The sequence below is a fragment of the Homalodisca vitripennis genome, unplaced genomic scaffold, assembly GCF_021130785.1.
Source record: "Homalodisca vitripennis isolate AUS2020 unplaced genomic scaffold, UT_GWSS_2.1 ScUCBcl_1477;HRSCAF=5155, whole genome shotgun sequence".
NCBI lineage: Eukaryota > Metazoa > Arthropoda > Insecta > Hemiptera > Cicadellidae > Homalodisca > Homalodisca vitripennis.
In genome coordinates, this window is record NW_025777615.1 from 73,399 (window position 1) to 100,620 (window position 27,222).

A 27,222-nucleotide genomic window follows, 5' to 3' on the forward strand; every position below is an offset into this window, starting at 1 on the left:
AACTCAGGTTTAAAAATCAGTTCAGGAATCATGAGCTATGAAAATCAGGCTAAAGAAGTAAACCTTGTCTGTTCAACTACTTTAGGCCAGGAGTGAGATAGATTGAAGCAATTTTAAACTCAAACTTAGACCTGCCTGGGGATGTTTACTGTCTCCATGAAGAAGAGGAATATCCAATTCCAGAGAACAATTATGTTATTGTTCATTTATAACATTATTATTGAACAGTCTATTAGTACTAGAGTCATATACATGTATATGTATTCTCTACTATGTAAAATTGTTTCCTCAGGGGTATACATTCCAAAGATTAATAAAAGTGTTCATTGTCTCATGTTAATATACACTTTATTGATAAACTATTTTTACTCATTACTTACGTGATATTTCTGGCTGGATCTTCAGCTCCATAACAGCTTCCACATTTTGGTACAGCCAATGCAGTATCATTGTGTTCACCATGCTAAAACATCAAAATAGGCTAAAGACCAAGGTTTTGGTTTTGCTATTCACTACAGGCAACCAATGAGTATGAGGTACTGCATGGTTTACTCACATTTAATGTTTGTTTCTCACTCAGCCCACTAGAATTGAAACTACTTTGCCGTTCTATTGGAAAAACGCTGAACTTTCAGGAAGACCCATCTCAGGTTAAATGGAAGACAGGACTTTATACTTCTAATTTCACCACCCATAAAGCCAAGTGTCATTTCATTCATGAACGGATCAATGTTAAATTTCTACTAGAAACCTTAGAAAAGGGTCCTTTTAGAATTTCAAAAATTGTATTATAATGACTGTTTTATCATGGATACTTCGTTTTGTAAGCTAGGTGGTTTATAGATTAAGGTAAAGGTATAGATGTTAGAAATTAAATAACAAAGGCTGTCACACTGTCAATGTAATGATGTATTAGATGTTTTACTACTCATAGGTAGCAGCAACATTTAGTAAATAAGAACAATATTACTGTGAATAGATTATTTAATTATAAATTAAAAATACAGCCACATGATGGTACCACAGACAGAGAGATATAATATCAGATCATGAGGTAATTTATTGCAAATTTTTAGTGAAACAACCTGGTGATTATTAATTGTTTTATTTAGTCTGCAGAAATTGATTGTAGTAAGCCTACTTGCCTTACTTTTAGTATTATAGCTATGATCAGCATACTTAATATTTTTAGGATTATGAAGAGCAGAGGACCTAAAACCGATACTTGGAGGATACTATTTAATTGTAACTACCTGTGACCAATTACTATTCACTAAAACCTTCTGCTTCTGCTAAAAAATATAAGATCTAAAAAATTTAAGCTGCAAATTTTGAACATCATAGTAAGGTTTAACAATAATTCTGAGTTAATAACACAATCAAAGGCTTTACCCCATAAATCAATCTGTCTTTTGAACAAAGAGTTTTTCTCTCGTTCCTTAAAATGTAAAAGCAACTCTAATCTTGATGATACTGATGGGGACATATCAACGGAAGCCCCTACAGTACTAATAGGTATTACTACGTCACCGACTGCAGTCTCTGTTATGTTGATCAATGGGAATATAACGACTGAGATCCCTACAGTACAGATGCATACTACTAAATCACTGATTGGGATGCTGCTGCTGTGTTGACCGATACGGACATAACTTGAGACCCCTACTACACTAATGCGTATTACCAAGTCACAGACTCAGGATTCTGCTATGCTGACCAATTGGTAATGTATCAACGAGTTCTCTACAGTACAGATGCTTACTACCACATCAATGATTGCTACTCCCCTGACTGATAGAGACATACTAACTGATACTTCTATCGCACTAAACAGGTATTACCACGCCACCAAACTGTGGAATTGTTTGTGGTGCACAAAAAACTGTAAAAAAAAACAGTAGCAGTCGTGGGACTGCCGATAGAAGTGAAAACGGAACTATTAAGTTGAGAGTAATTAACAATACGTTATAGTAGCAGTACATCTGTAATTGTAAATGTGACGCGTTTTTAATTTTCCAATTTTAAAATCCACGAAAAAATATTATCAAATAACTAGAAATCTATTTTACCACGCTAGTAAGATAAATCTTATACTGTAATAATACTCATTTCATGATGAAGAGGTTAAATATTAAAAACATAATTAAAATGAATAATGCTAAATTTTAAATACAAATATTCGTACAAATATTAAAAATGTTTAAAAATATATTCGTTGTTTTTCATTATTCATTTATCTGTATAAAAATATGTTGTAATTGCTCAATATTAATAGTTAGTTAAACATAGAATACAAGTGAGTAAACACCGAGTGAACAACAGTGAGTTGAACACCGTTGTAAATAATACAGTTATTGCTACGGATAAAGTATATAATTGCAATAACAATTAAACCCACAATATTTTTAAAACTAATAAATTAGTTAAATTAACTTGGTTCTTTCGTAAAGGTATTTTTATTGCACAATAAAACTAATTTATTGAGTTAATACGGGTATCAGTGAGCCAATGCGCCAACTACAGTTCCGGCAGAAACGTTCACTCATCACTTCATACGCTACTACAGGCTAAACTAAACTTCCAATAAAAAAATGATAAATTACAAAAAAAATATTCATCTATTTTCACACAACTTTCTCGCTGACAAATTTTGTCTGACCAAAAAATAAAAAAATCCTCGCTTACTACTTTTTTCTTGTCATTGTAAACGCTATGTAAAATGTAAACAATAATCAAAATTATTTCGAAATTTTTTTAATATTTAAAAATGTAACCAATAGATTGCCAATATTAAGAGCTTTAATTTGACGCATCTTACAGAATTGTACGACATTGGCTTCACTTTTAAATCGTGAGAGGAAGCCGTAAAGGTCACTGATTTTCGCAGTCTGTTTTCATACTCCGCCGGGACAGTTTTAACACAGCGAGACTGACTTTTTCATGCAGGTTAGCAGTCCCGCGGCCAAGTCTACAGTTAAAAAACACAGCGAGACTGACTTTTTCATGCAGGTTAGTATCATTAGCATGTCGGTGACGCGAACCGAGGATTTTAACCCTCTACCAAAACGCTCAAACGCGCCTAAAGAAGTTTTCACTTCAAAAAATATTGATTGCACAGAAGAGTATAATTAGAACAATTGTTCAAACAATTAAATAACTAATTTTTAACCATTGTTTAGACAGTTTGAGATATTGACAATAACAAGAATATATATTTACGAAGTCATAAAGTTGGTTTGTATAGACCTGATTTATATAATAGTTTATAATATATATAAACTCATTATATGTAGTATTTAATGAGTTTACCTCCACACAACACTTTAATATAAGGAATAATTCAAAATTTCAGTATTCCCACCATAATTTCTATCCTTATTTAAAAAGTCATTATATATATATATATATATATATATATATATATATATATATATATATATATATATATATACCAAGTCAAATAACTGTTAAATCAAAAATAACAATAATAAATAAATGATACAATATTAAAACTGTAACTGTATGTATTGTTAATGGTTCGCAATTGTTGTTGTGGCTTGATATATATAATGACTTTTATATACAGGGTGTATATTTATGTCTGGAAAACACCCAAATATATCCTTTAATAATTTAAAATATAAATTTGAAACCTCTTACAATCGTGATAGAGATTGGGCATCTACTTTTTGGAACAATGTTTTTTGTTATGTCACACCAACGGGGGACGTCCTGCCGAGGGTATCGTGAATATTCTTAATGGAAGCCTATACCTTGTGATACATAATTTTAAAGGTAATAGCTTACTGAATTGAATGCCACAAAACCGCATCTCAAAGGAATTATTCTATCAGAAAATAGAGCATTTATAGTATTGAAAATTTACTGATGTTCATACAATGTAATTTTAACATGGTTCTTGCCACAAAATGTGTTACACTAATTTTTTAGCATTTTTTTAAATGTTCAATTAAATAAATTAAATAAATAATAATTATGGAAATACTTATGTTATTGATTTTCTTATTACAAATAAAAAAATAATGTATGCTGTTAGAAAAGTCTTACAACAAACGTTTTACCTGCATTTGGTGTCAAAGCAATTGTTCGAACTGTGTTCCTTTCTACGGTTTGACAATGAGCCAATTTTGTTGTAAAATGATTCGACAGAGTTGCCTAACCATTTCTTCAGTTATCAAAGCAATCTCCTCTATAATCCTGTTTCTTAGGTCTTCCAAATTATGAGGCTTTCTTCTATAAACATTGGATTTTAAATGACCCCATAGGAAATAATCGATTGGTGACAAATCCGGAGATCTTGGAGGCCATTCGATTTCTCCTCTTCGGCCAATCCATTTATGAGGAAACCTTAAATCCAAATACTCTCTTACCTGTCTCCCATAATGGGGTGGGAGCACCATCCTGCTGAAACCATACATTATCAAAGTATTCTCCTGATGCAATTTTGAATAGTGGGATTATTTCATTTTGGAGCATATTGTAGTGTAACGTTCGGCATTTAAATTTCCATTGATGAAAAAGGGTTCCAACAATTTTGTTACCTAAAATTCCACACCATACGTTCAGTTTTTGTGGTTGCTGTGAATGGGACTCAGTAATCCAATGTGGGTTTTCACTAGCCCAGTAACCGGCAATTGTGCCTGTTAACATTGCCATTTAGGAAAAAAGTTGCCTCATCAGAAAATAGTATGTTGGTCAGAAAATCTCTATTGTCATCACATTTGCGCATCACAAGTTCACAAAACTCAACTTTTCTGTCGTAATCATCCTCAACTTAACTGTTGGACTAAATGAACTTTAAATGGTTTGTATTTATTATATTTCAAAAATCTTACTCACAGACATAGGGTGCATATCATGTTGCTTTGCAGCTTTTCTGAGCGATGTATGTGGGTCTTCAATAAATGTTTGCAAAACATCTAGTGCATGTTCTTCATCTGTTGCAGATTGTATCCTACCCGACTTTGGCGATTACGTACACTCCCTGTCATTTCAAAACGCTCAATAGTTTTTGATATTGTTGAAACACTTATGGGATTCCCTTCTGGGAAAAGTGTCATTAAACAAATTTACAAACTTCCCGAATAAGATCTTTGACGATCGCCATATCCTCGCATCATCAACAGAGTAATTCGTTCTCTTTCAGACAATTCCATTAAAATGCCAATATAAAACTGAACTACTGTAATTAGATAACTTGTTGACAGCAATGCTTCAGAGACACTGATTAATCGACAGGAATGATATGACCTTTGTCCATTTGTAAATTCCCAAGCTTAGACCTGTTCTAGTGTGAAAGCTCCATGCTCAAACAAACTGAAACCTGTAGACCAGATGATTAATAACACAATAATGTTTCTCATAGGCTAGTGACCTTTGTCTCTTTAAACCTTCCTGCTGACTGGAAAACACCAAGTACAGATTCATAAGTAATCAGAGAAAGTGACTCATAAGTTTTATTCATTGTAATAAAAAACTGGTAAATTTGTACTAATGAAACCAGCTTAAAATAAATTGTTTATTTTATTTTAATTGAACATTTAAAAATGCTTAAAAAAATTAGTGTAACACATTTTGTGGCAAGAACCATGTTAAAATTACATTGTTGAACATCAGTAAATTTTCAATACTAAAAAATTGCTCTATTTTCTGATAGAATAAATTCCTTTGAGATGCGGTTTGTGGCATTCAATTCAGTAAGCTATTACCTTTTAAAATTATGTATCACAAGGTATAGGCTTCCATTAAGAATATTTCACGATACCCTCGGCCAGGACGTCCCCCCGTTGGTGTGACATAACAAAAAAATTGTTCCAAAAAGTAGATGCCCAATCTCTATCACGATTGTAAGAGGTTTCAAATTTATATTTAAATTATTAAAGGATATATTTGGGTGTTTCCAGACATAATATACACCCTGTATATAAAAGTCATTATATATATCAAGCCACAACAACAATTGCGAACCATTAACAATACATACTCAGTTACAGTTTTAATATTGTATCATTTATTTATTATTGTTATTTTGATTTAACAGTTATTTGACTTGGTATATATATATATATATATATATTTATATATATATATATATATATAATGACTTTTTAAATAAGGATAGAAATTATGGTGGGAATACTGAAATTTTGAATTATTCCTTATATTAAAGTGTTGTGTGGAGGTAAACTCATTAAATACTACATATAATGAGTTTATATATATTATAAACTATTATATAAATCAGGTCTATACAAAACCAACTTTATGACTTCGTAAATATATATTCTTGTTATTGTCAATATCTCAAACTGTCTAAACAATGGTTTAAAAATTAGTTATTTAATTGTTTGAACAATTGTTCTAATTATACTCTTCTGTGCAATCAATATTTTTTTGAAGTGAAAACTTCTTTAGGCGCGCGTTGAGCGTTTTGGTAGAGGGTAAAATCCTCGGTTCGCGTCACCGACATGCTAATGATACTAACCTGCATGAAAAAAAAAGTCAGTCTCGCTGTGTTTTTTAACTGTAGACTTGGCCGCGGACTGCTAACCTGCATGAAAAAGTCAGTCTCGCTGTGTTTAAAACTGTCCCGGCGGAGTATGAAAACAGACTGCGAAAATCAGTGACCTTTACGGCTTCCTCTCACGATTTAAAAGTGAAGCCAATGTCGTACAATTCTGTAAGATGCGTCAAATTAAAGCTCTTAATATTGGCAATCTATTGGTTACATTTTTAAATATTAAAAAAATTTCGAAATAATTTTGATTATTGTTTACATTTTACATAGCGTTTACAATGACAAGAAAAAAGTAGTAAGCGAGGATTTTTTTTATTTTTTTGGTCAGACAAAATTTGTCAGCGAGAAAGTTGTGTGAAAATAGATGAATATTTTTTTTTTGTAATTTATCATTTTTTTATTGGAAGTTTAGTTTAGCCTGTAGTAGCGTATGAAGTGATGAGTGAACGTTTCTGCCGGAACTGTAGTTGGCGCATTGGCTTCACTGATACCGTATTAACTCAATAAATTAGTTAGAAATTATGGTGGGAATACTGAAATTTTGAATTATTCCTTATATTAAAGTGTTGTGTGGAGGTAAACTCATTATATACTACATATAATGAGTTTATATATATTATATAATATTATTATATTATATATATTAGAATAATAAATCGGAAACTAAAACCCTTTTAAAATTCTTTTATTTCAGACACGTGTTTCGGTATAAACCATCTTCAGTGTGAACATTAACCTCTCTAACAACGACTAACCTTTAAAAAAGATGATCAATCTTCTTCAAATAATATATACATTTCTAATTTTGTCTGGTTCTCAGCAAAAATATTTAAAAAGTTGCATTTGACCAGCATGCTTTTCTGTATAAACACAATTTGCTTCCTGAGGATTAACTTGGTTTCAGAAAGAGTACTTTAAGTTAACCATAAATGTAGTTAATGAGTCTAGTGGACATAATTGTAGAGGAGTTGGAAAGATTGAGACAATAAATTAAGTTTATTTTTTTCGACTTATCTAAAACATTCGATTGTATTAACCACACAAACTGCTTCACAAACATGAATTACAAGACATCAGAAGCGTGCCTCTCCAGTGGCTTAGCTTATCCTACGCCATAGACACAAATTATCCAAATCTCAAATCAATTCCACCACTTTAACAGCCCCATTCTTAGAGCAAACTCTTCAAAATCGAATGTTCTGACTTCTGCATTGTGATCAGAAGATTCTAATGACAAGCCAGCACTCTCATTGGATGAACTCGACTGTTGTACGTCCAGAATCGGGAATTGACTTGGAAGATTCACATAGACCATGTTTGTTCCAAACTTTCCTTGGGCATTTATATTTTGAGATCTTTGCTTTAATCAGGTTTTTATGGAATAATATTACGGCTTGATGTACCCACACCTCACCTATGGTTTGGTATTGTGGGGAGCTATCGCAAATGACCGGTCCTTCAGAGTTTTTAAAATGCAAAAGCACAAGTTCAAAGAAGTTACAAGAAGACCTTCAAATAGTTTCAATTGTTCACTCTTCTTATTCTGTACACTTTGGGAGACGTTATTTTGTATGTCTAAGTGTGCCTTAATAAGGGGCTGGGGCATACAACAATGGATAAGAGACAAGAAGCAGAGACACCTATCAAACTGTGAGACACATGACAGATTTTTTCAAACACTTACCCTCACAGATAGTGGTTCATTTTATTAACAAGTTACTAAATACAACATTTAATTTTTTTTTTTTTTTTGGGGGGGGGGGGTCTGTTATTGTTGAGCCTTCTATGTCAATAGAGAGACCTTAATGGTCTCACAATCAAGGTGTTAAAAATACTCTTTGAAATGTTTGATTAGCATCTCAAACATTTCTTAGTCCTGCTGAGTTATCGCACAGTCAGTAAACCATCGCTGAAAGTAGGAATATTAGAAGTAGGAATATTAGCAGGATTATGTGGGGTATAAGAGTAAATGTTGTACTATGTTTGACAGGAGCTTTGATGTTTTAGTTTGTTAAAACTTTAATAAAATAATTCTGAGGATTGCTATACAGTATGTTATGGCTCCGGCAATAAAGAAATTTGAATTTGGTTGTAGAAACAAGTTAAAGTAGTAACACAATTAACATTCACTGACATGTTCTAGCAGAAACACACTATTTATTCTTAAAACAATACTGAAACATCCAAAAATATTTCTTTATCGTTAAATATGTAATTAATTAATTCTATTAATTTTCTCGAGAAAATTACTTTTTTTAGCTGATGTCCAATTATTTGGCTACAGGGTAGGGTCTGGTTTCAATTAATCCAGATAATTCAAGTTCTACTATACTATGAATTGTCACAATAGTCATAAGAAATGTATATTTTATAGATACTTGGGATTTCCTTGCATAAATTGGAGTTTCATATTACCACATTAAAATTATAGTAAGATATATATATACTACTGCACTATATTATTTTATTACTCTATTCTCATATTGTGTGTTGTATTGTGTAAACAAAACGAATAACTTAAAGTGAATTATCAAATGAGCCTTAGCAATTACTGTAAATGTCAATATAATGTTTTAACTGCAGAATGTTACAAAATAGGACTTCAATAAGAATATCTCCATCCATACGTTTTCATAAATGTTACTGTGTGTGGATTAATTACAACAGAAGGCAAATAAACTCACATTTACCACACAGGTGTTCATTACACAGCTGTTCCAAATACAAGGTGAACAACTTTGTACAGAATTGTCACATAAAATGTAACAAACCTTTTTTAATCCAAATAGACATTTTACTTTATTTATAACTAGAAAGTTTACTAACTTAATTTGAACATGAGATCTCAATATTTGTTATTAAACATGATGAAGTATACAATAAATACTTTTGCTTATATGTTGGCAAAATATAATATAACTTATAAAATAAATGTTGTAACTAGGATTACTTCGTGTGTTACAAACTAGAGATATGGCCCATGTCACAGTACTGTCCTTGTACAAACCATTATCAATGCTCAATGACCTGGCGACTCCACCTGGACGAGGTAGTCAGGCACTCGTCACCAGTCTAGACAACGTGATGTCGTTTTCTTCTCCTATTGTGTCATGTCGTATTCAAAGTTGTAAAATGGTCAAACATCAAAACCTCTTTGACAAGTGAAGTAATTCAAAAAAATTTTGAATTTACAATAATTATACTATCAGATTTTTTAAATAGTAATCAATCAGTGGAAAACAAATATGTATAACATATTAATTTTCTTTCATATATTATATATATATATATATATATATATAATTATACATTAAAGTATGACTAATTTTTTATTACATGAAGTATTAAGTTTTGATTTTAATCATTAATTGTATTAAGCGTTTAAATCAAACATGTTATAACATTTGTATAACACAAAAAATCTAAAAAGAAATTACAAAGTTCCAGGAATACGATGTTGCATAGACTTTAGTTATAATTAAAAATGTACTTAACTGTAGTGGTAATGGTTAGTAGCGGTACGTGGGGGTGAGAAGGAGTACAGGTATATACTTTATATTTTATTTCTATTCTCAAATTTAGGCTTTCATGAGTTCACCTCCAAACATTTTTCTCTTTAATTTTTGTGTTTATAATATTATACTTATGTCTAAGGTTTTTCTTAACACATGAAGACGAGGATGGATCCCAATCCTCAAAACATGTGATTTATATGTAAACCTGATAACACAGTGGATTATTTTGTAACAATAATGATAATAAAGTCAAAAATCCCACTATACAGTCAACTTCAGAATATTTCTTTTATACTGTTAGCAAGAATAAATTATATTTATTAGGCTTGCGTGATTTGAGCCGGCTATCTTGCTGAGGAAGGTCGCGCGTAACGGGCAATTCCTACGAAAGCAGCGGGTGGCTTGGAAATTCCTCGAAAGGAATGGGTTTTTATTGAATCGTTTTCGAACTGGGGTTGGGAGAAGCAATCACTGGAAATTCAAGTGGGGTATTACTGACGACCAGACGTGTGATTGTGGCGCAAACTCTCAGACAATTGAGCACATTGTAAACGACTGCCCTTTGCGATTGTTTTCTGGTGGTCTGGCTGGTCTGAGTGGTTTAGAGGATGGTCTCTAAACTGGCTCAGTAATTTGGATTTAGCTTTGTGACGGGAGATTTTAATATTATTTTTAATTTATGACTCAAGAACTTTGTTCTTACGTACTTTTTAATAATTGTAATTTTTAATTTATTTATTTATGGATAGCTGCCTTTGTCCCCCCATACGATATATATATATATATATATATTTATTAGGAGTAAAATGTTTAGTTAAAACTATTACCTTTCAAATTTTGTTAGTTTCACATTTATGTCTCACATTTTTTATGTGATCATCAAAACCGTAAATGTTTGCATAACCAAAATTAGCTTATTAAACTAACGAAAAATTTCTGTCATTCTTAAACCGACAAGAAAGTATTCTCCCTATATTATTTTGAATTCTAGAAATGTAAAGAAAAAAATGGAGATAACTGAAGAAAAAAATAGAAGCAAAGTCGAGAATTTACACCAAGAACTGGCAAAGTTACAGAGCCAGCTAGACAAAGAGAGAAATAACCAAACAAAGCTCCAAGAATTTTTTGAAGAACAAGACAACAACCAATGCAAACTTATTGACAATCTAGAGAAAACAATTTTTAACTTAGAAAAAACTATAAAAGAACTCACTTCCAAATCGGAGTCAATAAAATCAGTAATCCCTCAAGCTACCAATCGGGACGTTGGTATTCAAACATGCTCACATACAGGAGAGACTCTCTTACCATTGATAACAATTACCGAATTGACTGCCCTTAAAAGAAGGCAATATGAAATAGAGTGTGAAATACAAAAATTAAAAGAACAAGTTGGGAAAACTTGCTCTCAAACCCCAAATCCCCACAAAATGACATCACATCTAAGTCAGAAAAATAACTGCTCTAAATTTAATGTATCAAAAAAATCTCCAAAAACAAAAAGAAGACTCAGTTCAGTGTAGCATTGCAAGTTGCCAAATGCAAGGAGGCTGCAACACTCCAAGGACAGGACTCAAGAAAACAACCAGGGCGACAAGCCTCTGAAACGAGTCCTCTGACGACACCAACATCACCAATGCCTGGCCTTAAAATAACTTCACCTTCCACATCTTCCCATAAGATCTCAAGATCACCACCAGCTTTAGCAAAAATCAGAAAAGAAGGAGAAAGTATCGAGGAGTTCTTCAACCGTCACATTGATGAGTACAAGGACAATATTAACATTTATAAAGACAATGTAAAAAAAAAAACAGTAGCAGTCGTGGGACTGCCGATAGAAGTGAAAACGGAACTATTAAGTTGAGAGTAATTAACAATACGTTATAGTAGCAGTACATCTGTAATTGTAAATGTGACGAGTTTTTAATTTTCCAATTTTAAAATCCACTAAAAAATATTATCAAATAACTAGAAATCTATTTTACCACGCTAGTAAGATAAATCTTATACCGTAATAATACTCATTTCATGATGAAGAGGTTAAATATTAAAAACATAATTAAAATGAATAATGCTAAATTTTAAATACAAATATTCGTACAAATATTAAAAATGTTTAAAAATATATTTGTTGTTTTCATTATTCATTTATAAGTGAGTAAACACCGAGTGAACAACAGTGAGTTGAACACCGTTGTAAATAATACAGTTATTGCTACGGATAAAGTATATAATTGCAATAACAATTAAACCCACAATATTTTTAAAACTAATAAATTAGTTAAATTAACTTGGTTCTTTCGTAAAGGTATTTTTATTGCACAATAAACTAATTTATTGAGTTAATACGGTATCAGTGAGCCAATGCGCCAACTACAGTTCCGGCAGAAACGTTCACTCATCACTTCATACGCTACTACAGGCTAAACTAAACTTCCAATAAAAAAATGATAAATTACAAAAAAAATATTCATCTATTTTCACACAACTTTCTCGCTGACAAATTTTGTCTGACCAAAAAATAAAAAAAATCCTCGCTTACTACTTTTTTCTTGTCATTGTAAACGCTATGTAAAATGTAAACAATAATCAAAATTATTTCGAAATTTTTTTAATATTTAAAAATGTAACCAATAGATTGCCAATATTAAGAGCTTTAATTTCACGCATCTTACAGAATTGTACGACATTGGCTTCACTTTTAAATCGCGAGAGGAAGCCGTAAAGGTTACTGATTCTCGCAGTCTGTTTTCATACTCCGCCGGGACAGTTTTAACACGGCGAGACTGACTTTTTCATGCAGGTTAGTAGTCCGCGGCCAAGTCTACGGTTAAAAAACACAGCGAGACTGACTTTTTCATGCAGGTTAGTATCATTAGCATGTCGGTGACGCGAACCGAGGATTTTACCCTCTACCAAAACGCTCAACGCGCCTAAAGAAGTTTTCACTTCAAAAAATACGGCAAACCCTCTGCATTATGTGAAACTGCCACCTCATATATGCCTAACCAGTCTCCTACACAACCAGGACCTCAGACTCAAACCTCTTCACAGGATGCGACCCACCAACTTGACACTTTTTTAGACAAAACCAAAATCAAGTCCACAAGGACATAGCTGAGCCGAAATTAGCAACAGCACAAGAACCAAAAATAAATCAAAATCCCCAAAACATAAATTCTTCCAAACCTAGAAATAAGCACCAGAAACTTATGATTGCACACCAAAATATTGACGGCCTTCATAACAAAACCGACAGACTTGCTCATTTTCTCCACAACAACAAACCAGACTTACTAATACTTACTGAGCATGGCTTAAACAACGAAAAGCTGGAGAGCACTAGAATCCTTGGCTACAGACTTATAGGCAGCTTTAATAGACAACAACACAGAAAAGGTGGAGTGGCTGTCTTTGCAAACTTAAACCTTAAAAATAAAATTACAGTAATATCCTTATCAGGAACCACATCAGAACTTATATGTGAAACCATCCTTCTGAAAATTGAGATGAAACAAGGATTCTTGCACCTTTTAGGTTTATACAGGCCACCTAGTAGCAACTTGGAAGAAACATTAGATATTTTATCATCTGAATTGGACAAAATAACATCTTTTAAAAACCCGGTACTCGTAATAGGGGATGTCAATGTAGACAACCTGGTGGCAAGCAACGACAGAAGAAACTTGGACGATATGATTCACGGCTATGGACTGAGCAGACTTCACCTACCCCCTACAAGAATAACCAGTCACAGCAAGACTTCTATAGATTTCATTTGCACAAACATTAACGAAACTGAAATATCAACCAGTGCTAAAAACAAGCCTCTCAGATCACACTGCCCAGTTATGCTTTATCTCTACAAACATGACAAGCCCCACGCAGACACAATCATACAGAAGACAATTTAACACAAGAACCGTAGAAGAACTGAGGTATAATCTACAAGCACAGGACTGGTCACAAGTTATGCTCACAGACAATGTGGATGCTGCTTATAAAGCGTTTCATGGGATCCTCCAATCTGCAATGAACATAGCCTGCCCTCTCAAAATAGTAAAACATAAAAGAAATCCCACCAGAATATATGGGATCGAGAACACATTACGGGCCATCCTGACGACAAAAAAGAAACAGCCCAAAGGAAAAAATCCTACGACTTAAAACTAAAAACACTAAGAAAACAGCTTAACTCCTCCTACATTGAAAGATCTGACAACAAATCAAAAGCCATGTGGAAAGTGATTAATAATGAAAGAAAAGAGAGATTAAAAAAAACTCAACTTGAACGCTTAAACATACAGGACTACGCATCAGACTCTCCAATAGACATTGCCAATTACTTAAATAGCTTCTTTGCTACAATTGCTGACAGAACACTTGATACCAAAGGAAATGAACAACGAACAACACACACAATAGAACCAAATTACATACCCCAAATACCAAGACTAATTTTCCAGGAGACAAATGAAATAGAAGTCGGAAACATCATAGACACCTTAAAATCAAAAACATCAACAGGAGACGATGAAATATCTTCTAAATTGGTCAAACAATGCAAACATGAAATTATCACTCCACTAACAGCTATTATAAACAAATCACTTTTACAAGGGACTTTTCCCAGCGGGTTGAAACTCGCAAAAATTTATCCAAAATATAAGACTGGAGCAACTAACAAAGCCACCAGTTATCGGCCAATCTCACTTATCTCCACTTTTTCCAAAATCCTGGAGCGAGTAGTGCTAACTAGACTACTGGACCATCTCAAACAACATCACCTTCTTACTCAGAGACAACATGGTTTTGTAAAAGACAGATCTACAGCAACAGCACTGGTCCAACTAATTGAAACCATCATTAATAAATTGGAAGCAGGATATATAGCCACAAGTATACTTTTGGACTTTACCAAGGCCTTCGATTGTCTAGACCACAAGCTCATTACAAAAAAACTGCAAACTCTGGGAATCATTGACAAAGAAATAGACTGGTTCAAGAGCTACCTCAGCAATAGGACACAGATTGTGGAAATTACTTACACTACACACAACACGGTCAAAAAAGTAAAATCTGAACCACTACCAGTAAGCAGAGGAGTGCCGCAAGGCTCTGTTCTTGGACCCGTCTTGTATATCCTTCTGACTAGCGACTTTCCAGAATACCTTCAAAACTATTGTGAAATGGTAATGTACGCCGATGATACAGCCCTTATTGTAGCAAACAAAAACAAAGATCAACTAGATATTGACTCCTTTGTAGCTTTCAATATGGCTAAACAATATTTCAACCTAAATGATTTGGTTTTAAATGAATCAAAAACCCAACAACTAATTTTTACAGCTACTCAAAATAACTATCATGGTCTCCCAGAAGTAACTACAATAGAATTCGGAAAATATTTAGGACTCACCTTGGACCGAAATTTATCTTGGGAACCACACATTAACCAGCTCTGTCAAAAACTAAATAGCAGTCTTTACGCAATAAGGAGAATTGCACAAATCAGCAACACTGATGTAGCTATGACAGCATACTACTCGTTGTTTGAATCTCACTTGAGATACAGCCTGATAGCCTGGGGAGGCACGACAATCTCAAATCTCCAAAGGGTGCTGGTTCTACAAAAAAGGACAATTAGAGCTCTAAAAGGACTAGGACCACTTGACACATGCCGAACAGCCTTCAAAGAACTGAGAATTCTGACTGTAGTAGGACTCTACATCCAAGAGACAATCCTCTATACAATCAAATCAGGGCAAGCAAGGACTGGAGACGGACACTCCTATAACACCAGACACAGGAGCAACTTTCTCCTAAATCAACATCATCTCAGCTTATTTGAGAGGAAACCTTCTTATCGAGGAGCAATGTTCTTCAACATTCTACCTGAATCCCTAAGAAGACTGCCAGAAAAGAACTTCAAAGCCTCCTTGAGAAACTGGCTACTGGAGCGACCAATTTACACCATCCAAGAATTAGTTCAATGTAGAACACACAATTTTTTACAAACACTAACTCATACACCAATTGTAACATAAACATGACTTTTGCCCTGTTCTCCAAGAATATGTGCAATAAAGAATATATAAAAAAAAAAAAAATATTCTAAGAAAACTCAATCAACTATCCTTAGATAACTTTATATGAATGGACTGGCCCTTGCCTGTCAGTAGGCTTATAACAAATCTTTAGATAATTTATTTTTGTATTGAGCTTCATATTACACAAAAGTATGACGTAGATACGTTATTATTAGGATAACATCCCGAACAGTGTTTTAATGTGTACTTCAGTAGCCCCTGTTCAAGAAGTAATTCAGATAGATATATAAAGAGCCGAGCATTGGTGGACAGCTGATTGTATGTTGGCAGTTCTTGTCATAAGTCATATATTTGGCCATTAAATACATATTTGTACAATAGGCTACGTCATACAGATACATACAAATAAAAGCAATTAACATATACAGTTAAAACTACCTACAGACTAACTTTGAAAGACTAGACTAGATATATCACTTTTAAAGAACTCGTCAATTTTGTAAAAAGGATTGTTCAACAGCCAATTGTATAAAATATTTCTAAAACTATTGAAGCTACTATAATGAGCAGAAATGTGCAGTCTATTAAATAGCCTTATGCTAACAATTTCATAAGAGAATTTAGTTTTACTTAACCTAGCAAAAGGTACATGAATTTGGTGAGAATTTCTAGTAGCATAAGAGTGAACATGCTCATTGAGGACATAATTATTAACATTATTTTTTGCAAAAAGTAGGCAAGATAATATGTATAGATTTACAACAGTTAGTATTCTACTGCAAATAAAGAAGGGTCTACAGTGCTCAAGACAATGGGCGTTGTTGAGAATTCTGACTGCTTTCTTTTGAATAATCAATACTTCATTTATACTGCTATAGTTACCCCATAATAATAGTCCATATGTAATTACACCTTGAAAAAGGGCAAAGTAAACCATTCTAAGATAGTGTTTGTCTACACAGTGCCTCAAATGGTACAAGAGATATATGACCCTGCTCAATCTTTTACATACATTATTTATATGAGAATGCCAGGTCAACTTTGAATCCAGAGTGATCCCTAATAAATTAACCACATTATCATTACAATCAGCTTGAAGTCTCAAGGAGAAAACCATATTTTGAGTTTTTTCTAAATTCAACAACAGAACATTTGATTTATACCATTCATCTGCTTCATCAATCATACATCTTAGTTTAAGCTCTCTTTCATTTTGATTATTTACTGTTGTAAAAAAAGTGACATCATCAGCAAACATTACTGATTTATAACTCACATTGTACTCAAGATCGTTAACCATAATTAGAAATAAAGTAGGGCCCAGAACTGATCCCTGTGGCACGCCAAACTTTACCTCAGAAGATTTGGAAAGATTGCCATTAGTAAAAATGTTTTGTTGCCGATAACTAAGGTAGGATTTAAACAAAGAATTTTGAATGCCTGTTACACCATAGAATTTAAGTTTTCTCAACAGGATGTCGTGATCGACACAGTCGAAAGCCTTAGAGAGGTTGCATAGAACTGCGCAGGTGTCAAAGCCTGCATCGAAACCAGCCAAGACGCCCGAAACAAGTCCCCCAACTGCATCGGTTGTCACCATCCCGGCTCTAAAACCAAACTGACTACAACTAAAGAGATTATTTGTTTCAAAATATAAGTTAACCTGGATTTTAATGATGGCTTCAAAGACTTTAGAAAAAACTGGTACCAGAGAGATAGCTGTACGATTTAACACTTCTATGATCACCCTTCTTAAAGATTGGCACAACCTTTGATACTTTTAATTTACTAGGAAAGATTCCCTCTTTAAGCATTGCATTTAGACACATGGTGAGAGGGACATTCACTCCACTGCACACCAATTTCACTAAATTATTTGAAACATTATAAATATCACAGCTTTTGGAACTTTTTAACTTTAAAATTACTTTCACAATATCACTATACTCTATAGGCTGCCAGGCGAAAGACTGATGTGAAGGTAAGTGTTGCACCTCTAGGAGCTCATCTGGCTTTGTATTTGCTGCGGGGATTTTCTCTCGGATTTCATCCACTACCGAAATGAAGTATTCGTTGAAAGAATCAGCATCCGGAGTAGCATGTTGTTGTTGTTTCGGTTGAGTCTCATGTTTTACAATTTGCCACGCAGCTTTGCAAGTGTTGCTTGAGGACTGAATAAATTCTTGGTTAGCATGAAATTTAGCTTGTTTTAGAGCACTCTTGTAATTGATCTTGGCCAATTTATAATTTTTAGCATCCCTGGGATCTTCAGTCGCTTGTGAAATATTAAAAAGTGACATAACCATTTCTTTCATTTTTGCCAACTGAGGAGTGAACCAGTTGCGCAGACCTTTAGGTTTATGGTAATTCTTGAAGTTATTTGTTCTTGAGTTCCTCATTGGCAAATAAATATTCATCCAGCCTATAAACACATTGTGAAACTTATTATACATTTCTTCAGCACTTAATCCTTTAAGAGTTACACCCCAGTCAATATTCTGTAGACAAAGTTTAAAATCTTCAACTGCAGGCCCAGGTAATGGTCTGAAAGGTCTTTCAAGTCGTTGAACCTGTGTAACTTCTTTTGAAGCTGCCATTAGCCGGTCATAGATGTTAAAGGATAAAAAACTGTGGTCAGATATTAAAAGATCAAGGACATTAACGTTGTAGTCTGATGGTCTAATGTTTGTTATTGTGTAGTCAATGCAGGCTAAGCCTCTTGTTGGCCTAAAATTGGAACAATAAAGGCCGGCAGTTCTCAAGAGATTATGAAGCTTTACAGTTGTAGTATTGTTCCCATTTGCTTCTATATTCAGGTCGCCACACAGCACTATGTCAATCTTAAATTTAATCAAATAATCCAATAGATTTTCCAATTTTTCAAAACAAATGTTATTGTTGCCACCACTGGGCCTATACAAGGATACTATTAATAACTTTTGGTCACTGAGTTTGGCTGCAGAAACTTCGAATTGCCTCTCAACACAAAATTCTTTAACATCAACTTCTTTTACTTTTAGATCTTCTTTTACATAAATACCAGAACCTCCGTGACTACTGGAGACTCTGTAAAATATTGTAGCGAGTTTGTAACCTGTGAAGTTAAAGAGTTCAAAATTGTCTTCACTAAGCCAGTGCTCCACTATGCACAGTACCGAGTAATTTATATCTTTTAAACACATTTCTATTTCTAGGACTTTGTTAGTCAAGCATTGAACATTTCCAAATAAGATATTTAATGAATTTCTTGAGATCTTGTCATTATTTGGGGGTGCTAATATTAAATTGTGAACATCATTACTTAAAGTTCTTACATAGGTTGAATTGGCCGAGTTTAGGTTTCTTTCATCTTGTTGGCTACAGTTTCTAAAAAAAGTTGTGGTGTACTGGCTGCAGTGGCGTAGCGAAGGGGGGGTCCAGGGGGTCCGGACCCCCCCCGAAATTTTAAGACATATTAAAAAATAAAGCATGGAGCAGGAGAAAGAAGGACAGTTATCATTACTCTTGTCTACAAACATTAAATTGATTGATTTCACTGATTGAAGTGACCGTTGTTAAAAATATAATTGTCCTTTCATCATAAAGTATCAAACGATACTTTTGGGCTCGGCCTTTCGGATAGTGTAGTGTAATCACGGTATTTCTATACAGCGCGGTCACGTGACGTCGCAAAGTCACCTGAACCGTAACACGACGAACAGTTTAAATTAGCGACCACTTCGTTCAAATTCGTCGTGGGGACGTAAAGTGACTGCTTAGAATTAAGTTACGACGTTGATTTTAGGTGTCATTAAACTGTAAACGTGTATATAATTATTGAAAAAAAATCACTTTCGGACGGAAAATACACTTGAAAACTCTACTGATTAGAACTTCAACTAATTTGAACTTCAATGATTGAGGTAAACGTGGGGTTTTCGATTGAGTTAGGACGACGATTTTTGTTATCATTAAACTGTACACCGTACCTATATAATTATCGAGAAAAAATCACTTCCGGTCGGTAAATACCGAAGAAAAGCTCTCTACAGATTCAAGTTTTGACAATTTTGGATTTCATTGGTTGAGTGGTTGAGGTAAAAGTGGTACTTAGGATTATGTTAGGACGGTGATTTTAGGTATTAATTCAACGCCGACTAACATATATAATTATCGAGAAAAAAACAATTAAATCACTTTAAATTAGCGACTTTTTTCCTATGGAGTCCCACAGGGATCTATACTTTGACCAGTCTTGTTCCTTGTGTACATCAGCAGGCGGAACTCATCGCTCCTGAGAGGGAAAATGGTCCAGTATGTTGACGATACAAACGCTCTGCATTAAAGCTCCAACAAAACATGAATTAGAAATCGTTTCCTTTTTAGAACTGAATTCATGTATTCAGTTTTTTTCTAAATTAAATCTGAGGACCAACAACTTCAAATCAAATGCACTAAATTTCTGTTTGCGGCAAAGAGAGATTGAGGATCGCGCTGCTGTGATGGCGGACGATGTCTTCATAGAGGAAACTGATTCCACCAAGTTCCTCGGAATGTACCTTAATCGAAGTCTGAATTGAGACAATCACATTGAAAGTACCTGCTCAAAGATTTCTTCAGGCATTTATGCTCTACGGAACCTTTCCAAATTTTGCTCCCGGGATGTACTAAAAATGGCCTACTTCGGCTTTGTACACCCCCATCTAATGTACGAGTTGAGGCTATGGGGCAGCTGTTCTAAATACAAATTTGAGCGAGTATTTAGAAGTCAAAAGAAAGCTGTCCGCATCATTTCAAAATTGAAATCCCGAAATTCATGCAGAGATGCCTTTAGGGAGCTTGGATTTCTAACTTTGCCCTGTCTCTACATCCTCGATGTCGCCCTGTACTGCCGATTTAAGTGCGAGTTCGTCCGGGGCAGGGACGTCTATCAATATGGGACAAGAGGCAGGGACAACCTTCGGTTACATCCGCACAGAACAGCCGCATTCAAACGTTTGCCATCCGAGGTTGGTGTTAAGCTGATCAACAAGCTCCCTGAGGAAATCAAAAATTTTAAATGAACCAACAAAATTTAAAGCTTGATTGAGACACTTTTTGGCGTCGAGGGTGTTTTATTCAGTGGAAGAGTTTATGATGAGCCGCTGGGATGAAATTTAAAGTAATTCGGTCATCCTCTATTTCTGGTGGTAAAATTTAGAAGATTTTAAAACGTATGGCAGTAAGTATGTATCAGTCTTAGGAATGAGTGTGGACTGTGTATGAACGGGTATGAATGGGGGCAATTTAAAATAGATATACACATTTCTAAATAATTTAATTTGACGATTGTACGCAATTTTTATTATTGTTGACACAATAAAAAGTATTATTATTATTACCTCCGGTTGGAATATACCGAGGAAAAGCTCTACTGATTCAGATTTTGACGATTTTGGATTTCACTGGTTGAGTCGTTGAGATAAAAGTGGTACTTAGAATTATGTTAGAACATTGATTTTAGGTATCAATTGAACGCCGACTAATATCTTTATAATTATGAAAGAAAAATTGAAAAATCGCTTCCGGTCAGATAATACACCGGAAAAACTCTACTGATAAGAAGTTCCGACTACTTTGGATTTCACTGACTGAGGTATTTTTTTATTTTCCTTAGTATATTCCGATCGGAAGTGATTATTTTTGTTTTTTTTTCTCGATAATTATATATTTATTAGTCGGCGTTGAATTAATCTCTAAATTCAATGTCCTAACATAATTAAGTACTACTTTTACCTCAACCACTCAACCAGTGAAATCCAAAATCGTCAAAACGAATCAGTAGAGAGCTTTTCTTCAGTATTTACCGACCGGAAGTGTTTTTTTTCTCGATAATTATATAGGTAGTCGAGTACAGTTTAATGATAACAAAAAAATCGTCGTCCTAACTCAATAAAAAATACCACGTTTACCTCAATAACCAAAGTCCGAAGTAGTTGAAGTTCTAATCATTAGAGTTTTTCAGGTGTATTTCATTTCCGACCGAAAGTGATTTTTCCGATAATTATATATTCGTCTACAGTGTAATGATACAAAAAATCGTCATTATAACTCATTCATAAATACCCCAATCAGTGAAATCCAAAGTGGCCGAACTTCTAATCAGTAGAGTTTTTCCGGCGCATTTTCCGACCGTTGCGTTAGTTTGATCTGTACCCGAGCAACGCTCGAAAATCGCCCTTCTTTTCTAAAGGGTTTTCGGCCGTCAGTGGCCCAATGTCACCGAAGGGGTATTTCATTTTCTCCACAGAATATAGTTGAGTCAATTATACGCTTGAGTGAAGCTCTGTTGTGTTCTTTTTCTTTCTTATCACTTTGGTGCCTTCTACCCGGCCAGAATCGAACTTCGTAAAGTTTCTGTAGCTATACAAGAAAATTTGTGGTACTAGAGTTGCTGTGAGAGTTTAATTTGCCTATAACATATTTCCACTTTCTATAAGGCGTAGTTACTAAAGCTCCATGTTTTTGGTATTTACCTTTTACCAGTGAATTCATTGGCAAATAACACACAAAACGTCCCCGGATCCCCCGGTTTCGGACCCCCCCCGAACGAAATTTCTGGCTACGCTACTGACTGGCTGTAATGACTGGACTGGTAGATGATGGTAGGGGTGATGGTGTACGTGCTTCTCTGAGTACCTCTTCAATAGTCACTGGGCTGCTGCTAATAGGTGTTGAAATTTCCTCATGTACTTCCACAACAGCGTCACAAATTTGCTTGGCTAGCCATTTTTTCCCCTTTGAGTTTAGATGTAAACCATGACGAGTGTGCAGCTGTCTCATTGCTTTGCTTACTTCCACAATAGATACATTATCATATTTACTGTATAGCTCTTTTATTGCAGTATTAGTTTTTCTTTGCAGTTTGTTAACACTTGACCACAGCGGGAGGTCATATCTAATTGGCAAGTCAACCAGAATAATTTTATTGTTCCCAGTTTTTTTTTATTGTACTCTCCATACTATCTATTGCAACATCAGCCTCATTTTTAGAGATGTCATTAGAGCCACAAACAATCACCAGGACATCATTCTTGGTTTTTAACTCATTTGTAATATTTCTGTGATTTAGAATTTCACTGCTCCTGCCTCCTGACCTCACAAACCCAACAGCAGTTCGGGTTCTTTGATTCTTGTTAATGTACCAAGCCAAATCTCTCCCATGACTGTCAGAACAAATCAAAAATTTACTTTGGTCATTCATACTAACTCTATTTAGTGTATTGTCAATATTTGCTTGATAGTTACTATCAGTGCACTTCCTCGAGGGTACTTTGTTTTCCCTTGTACTTTTGTTTGAAGAGAGGATGTCTCTTGCCTCTTTCGCAGGCACCACAGTATTTTTTATGCCCTTGTGTTTGGAAGCTACTGCCCTGATAACATTTGGGATTACATTATTTCGTTGTAGCTTTCTGGAGATGAACTTAGGGGTTTGTAGAGGAGGGAAATCACTTTCTTGATAATCAGCTGACTTACACATATCCGTATTTTCACCAAGCAACTGAAAACTGTTACTCAAAGGTAAGATAAATTCTGATGGCTGAGTAATGTTCTGTTTCAAGGAAACCTTGTTTTTATTAATTAAACTTTCTAACTTAATTATTTCTTCCTCTCTTTTTAATAGCAAATTTTCCAGTGTAACTTTTTCTATTTGAAGGTTTTGTACTTTTTGAAAGGCCTCTTCCAAATAACAGTTAAGAGTTACTACAACCTTATTTAAACTCTCTACCTCTTTTAACAATGTATTAGTTATATCATGTGATAAAATTGCTTCTTGTTCTTCTTCATTTGGTTCTAAACAATTTTCACAAACCCAATTTTTTTATTTTGAGAATTTGTTGTATTCTTCTAAGTTTAGATTAGAACATTTAAAATGAGTCCATTTGGAACAGTTTCTGCTACATAACAAAGCCTTGCTACACTTACTGACATTTTTACTACATATGCTACAAGGATATTTTATTTGGACATTTTTAACCATTTTATTCATTGTATGACAATAATCCTATTAATGTACAACTTATAAATATTCAAACGAAACTGTATTAGTTTAAAAAAATGGTATGTTGAGCTGTCTGTTTGTTTATAAACAAAGCAGAAGACAGTTTAATATCCTGCACAAGATGGTCTGTTGAGTTGTTACCAGTTGATTTTGACCAGGTTAGACAAGCCCTATATGAGTCTTTTATCTGATCTACACATCAATGTCAAAGTAAATGTCAAGACAAGCATAAAATGAGTCTGGTCAAATATTGCCAGGTTAAAGAGTCCTGAGAAATAATATTTCTAGAGTTCAATAATCAGTAATGATATCTTATCTGAGACAGAGTCTTGCGATCGTAATCTTTTGTATTTTGTTTCAAAGTTGTATTGAATAAATATTGTTACCAACTGATATTCTGGTTTATTAAAGTCTTTGGTTTAGGAACAACAATAAGTATAAATCTAAACATTTTAAGATTATTTGGTACCACTAATCAACAGGTATTTAAAAATTTATTTGAACCTAAGCCTAACCACAATGTAGTCTACTTACAGAATGTTTTCCAGTTCCCAAAGCTGAAACAAAGGTTTATAATTAGGTAAAATACATATTTATATTTACTAGATTAAATCACCATAATACCATTTTTTTCAAGGGTTTGGTTACACTACTGGTAAAAAAAAATAATTTTGCCTCACATTTAGTATCATTTAAAGCATAGATAAGTTCAAAAATAATTTTGGTAAATTTTGATTGTTAAATTTTAAAGAAATATAGGCTACAAAATACACAATGCAAAAAACATCTAATACATTTCCTTTGTAATATACTTACATTCTTCTTTTTTAGGATCCTCAATTGGATTGCCAGCTAAGTCCAAACGACGCTTGAATATGTTATGCTCTATATGTAAGTGCTGTTCACCTGATGTGTCCATTGCATCAAGTGCAAGATCTACAAAATATTGACATACAAATAATTTATGCGATTAATAACAACTAAATAATTAATCTTTACAACATAAGGGAATCATCTGTGATGTTTATTTAATTATTAATAATGCAGCTATAGTGGGAAGGGTTTATTCAAAGCAAATGTTGAGTTTAACTCCATTTTATCTCCCGCTCAGCATCTGAAATCCAACAATGTGGAAGTCCTGATACTAGTAATCTGGAGAACACGCACGTCTAAAGAGACCCAAAAAAAGGTTGGCGATGAAGATGTTCAAAATTAATTCTTTGCATCATTTCGACATCAGAGACACCTAGACCATAAAATAACTATCTGGTTTCCCAGCAGCCACTTTGTGTAATCTAGATGAAGAGGTGTTCTCAATGTCTTGTCAGGTGCACAATGATACAGATACACATACACACATGATACATCAGGTCACAGAGTCAGGTTTCAGATGCTAAATTGAGTAGAAGGTGAAATTGAGCCAAGCTCACCATGCACAATAATTACTAATGTCTGAGATGTATGGCTCCTTATAACTTGATATAACTTATTCCAATTTATTTTTTTATTATTTGTATCAGATTATTTGTATGATCTAGCAGTACCTGTGATGTAGAATAGAACAGAATATGTGATGTAAATTACATTAATAGTATCAACCAACATTTAGAACAAATCACAAGACAAAATCAACAGTATGTATTTATTGTCGAGTGTTACTATGAGAAAGTATGTGTAATGTACGTACAGATGTATGTGGTTGTGTGTATGTGTGTGTATATGAGTACAGTTGTATAGACTGCCAGAGTCAGAAGTAGGTTGGATTTCAAGTTCTCTGGTATTTATGGTAAGTACTTTAACATCTTCAGTGCAACATGAGTCATGTACTGAATTTAGGATAGTTTGAGGTGCGTCCACCACAGTCAGATAAACTATAATGCATTCCTATCAATAGAATACTACAACGATATATATATATATATATATATATATATATATATATATATATACATATATATATATATATATATATATATTATAAATGACCTTCCTAGTGCTGTAATAAATAAAACAATAGAAGAAGCCTAGTTGAGGTTCAAATTAAATTACTTTCTTTCAAGAATTCAAATGACTTTTTTCATCTATTAAATTTCTAAGAATATTACTTGATGATAATTTAACATGGAACTTCCATACTGAACGCATTTCCAAAAGGTTACCAAGTTTTTTTTTTAAGACGCATAATGAACTGTATACCTGGAAACTATGTAAAATCTGCATACTATATCTTTTTCAATTTATAATCAAGTGTGGTCTAGTCATATGGGGCAATAGCATTAAATTAATTATATCTAGCATCTTAAAAAAGAAGGCCATCAGGGTGATTGTCAGTGGATCATTGCAAACTACTTTTTATTAAACCAGACTTACAAACCGTCCATCTCTAATGTTTAGCAGTAACATGCAAAGCTATAATACCAAATACATAAATAGTATTGCAATAGAGCATTCTAAGCTTAGCAATAAACCCACTTATGAATTTCAACAGAAAAGTCAAGTCTAATTCTCTTTTCAATTCTAAAAGGGATAGGGTTAAGATATTCGCAATTCACTGAGATAAGTATCAAAATGTCACTCTTTCCAGGATTTTACAGATGAGCATGTTAGTTTATCTTACAAAACACCATCTGTAAACCAATTTTCTAATTTTGGTTCATTTACATAGAATAAGAAGTATCCTGTGAGATTTCCAGATGATACATACATATGTCAGAATGTGTTTTGAATAAGATAAACTTTAGTATTTCAACAACAAAAATTAAAATTCAACACGTCCAAAAATTTGAACGGATCCAAACATAGACTAAATTTTAAAAGATAATGCATAAGAGCGAAAGATGCATACACTGAAGCTACGATTTCATTCAATAAAATACTTTCATTCTCTACTTCCGACCCTTGCTCCACTAATTTTCTCAGTGTTGTCTCATACCAGTGTTACTGTGGTCATTCAGATTCAAGTTTGGTCTACATTATATATGGTAAATAATATAAAGTTAATGTTCTTAGAGGTTTATTTAGGATTAAAAATTCCTATTTAGTTTACTAATTCTATTGTATTTAAATTGTTTCAAATTAATTAAAACATTAATACAGGAC

The 27,222-nt window shown here is 33.7% G+C and overlaps 1 protein-coding gene across 1 annotated transcript in view; it reads right to left on the reverse strand.

The window, feature by feature from the left end:
* Window positions 1-27,222, reverse strand: part of LOC124371483 (endoplasmic reticulum-Golgi intermediate compartment protein 3-like) — a 62,744-nt gene that overhangs the window by 29,399 nt on the left and 6,123 nt on the right. The window contains exons 3-5 of the mRNA XM_046829823.1: window positions 24,940-25,059; window positions 24,658-24,680; window positions 381-463 (exon numbers count right to left, since the gene is read on the reverse strand). Coding sequence (XP_046685779.1) covers window positions 381-463; window positions 24,658-24,680; window positions 24,940-25,059 — 226 coding nt within the window. The remainder of the gene's footprint in view (window positions 1-380; window positions 464-24,657; window positions 24,681-24,939; window positions 25,060-27,222) is intronic.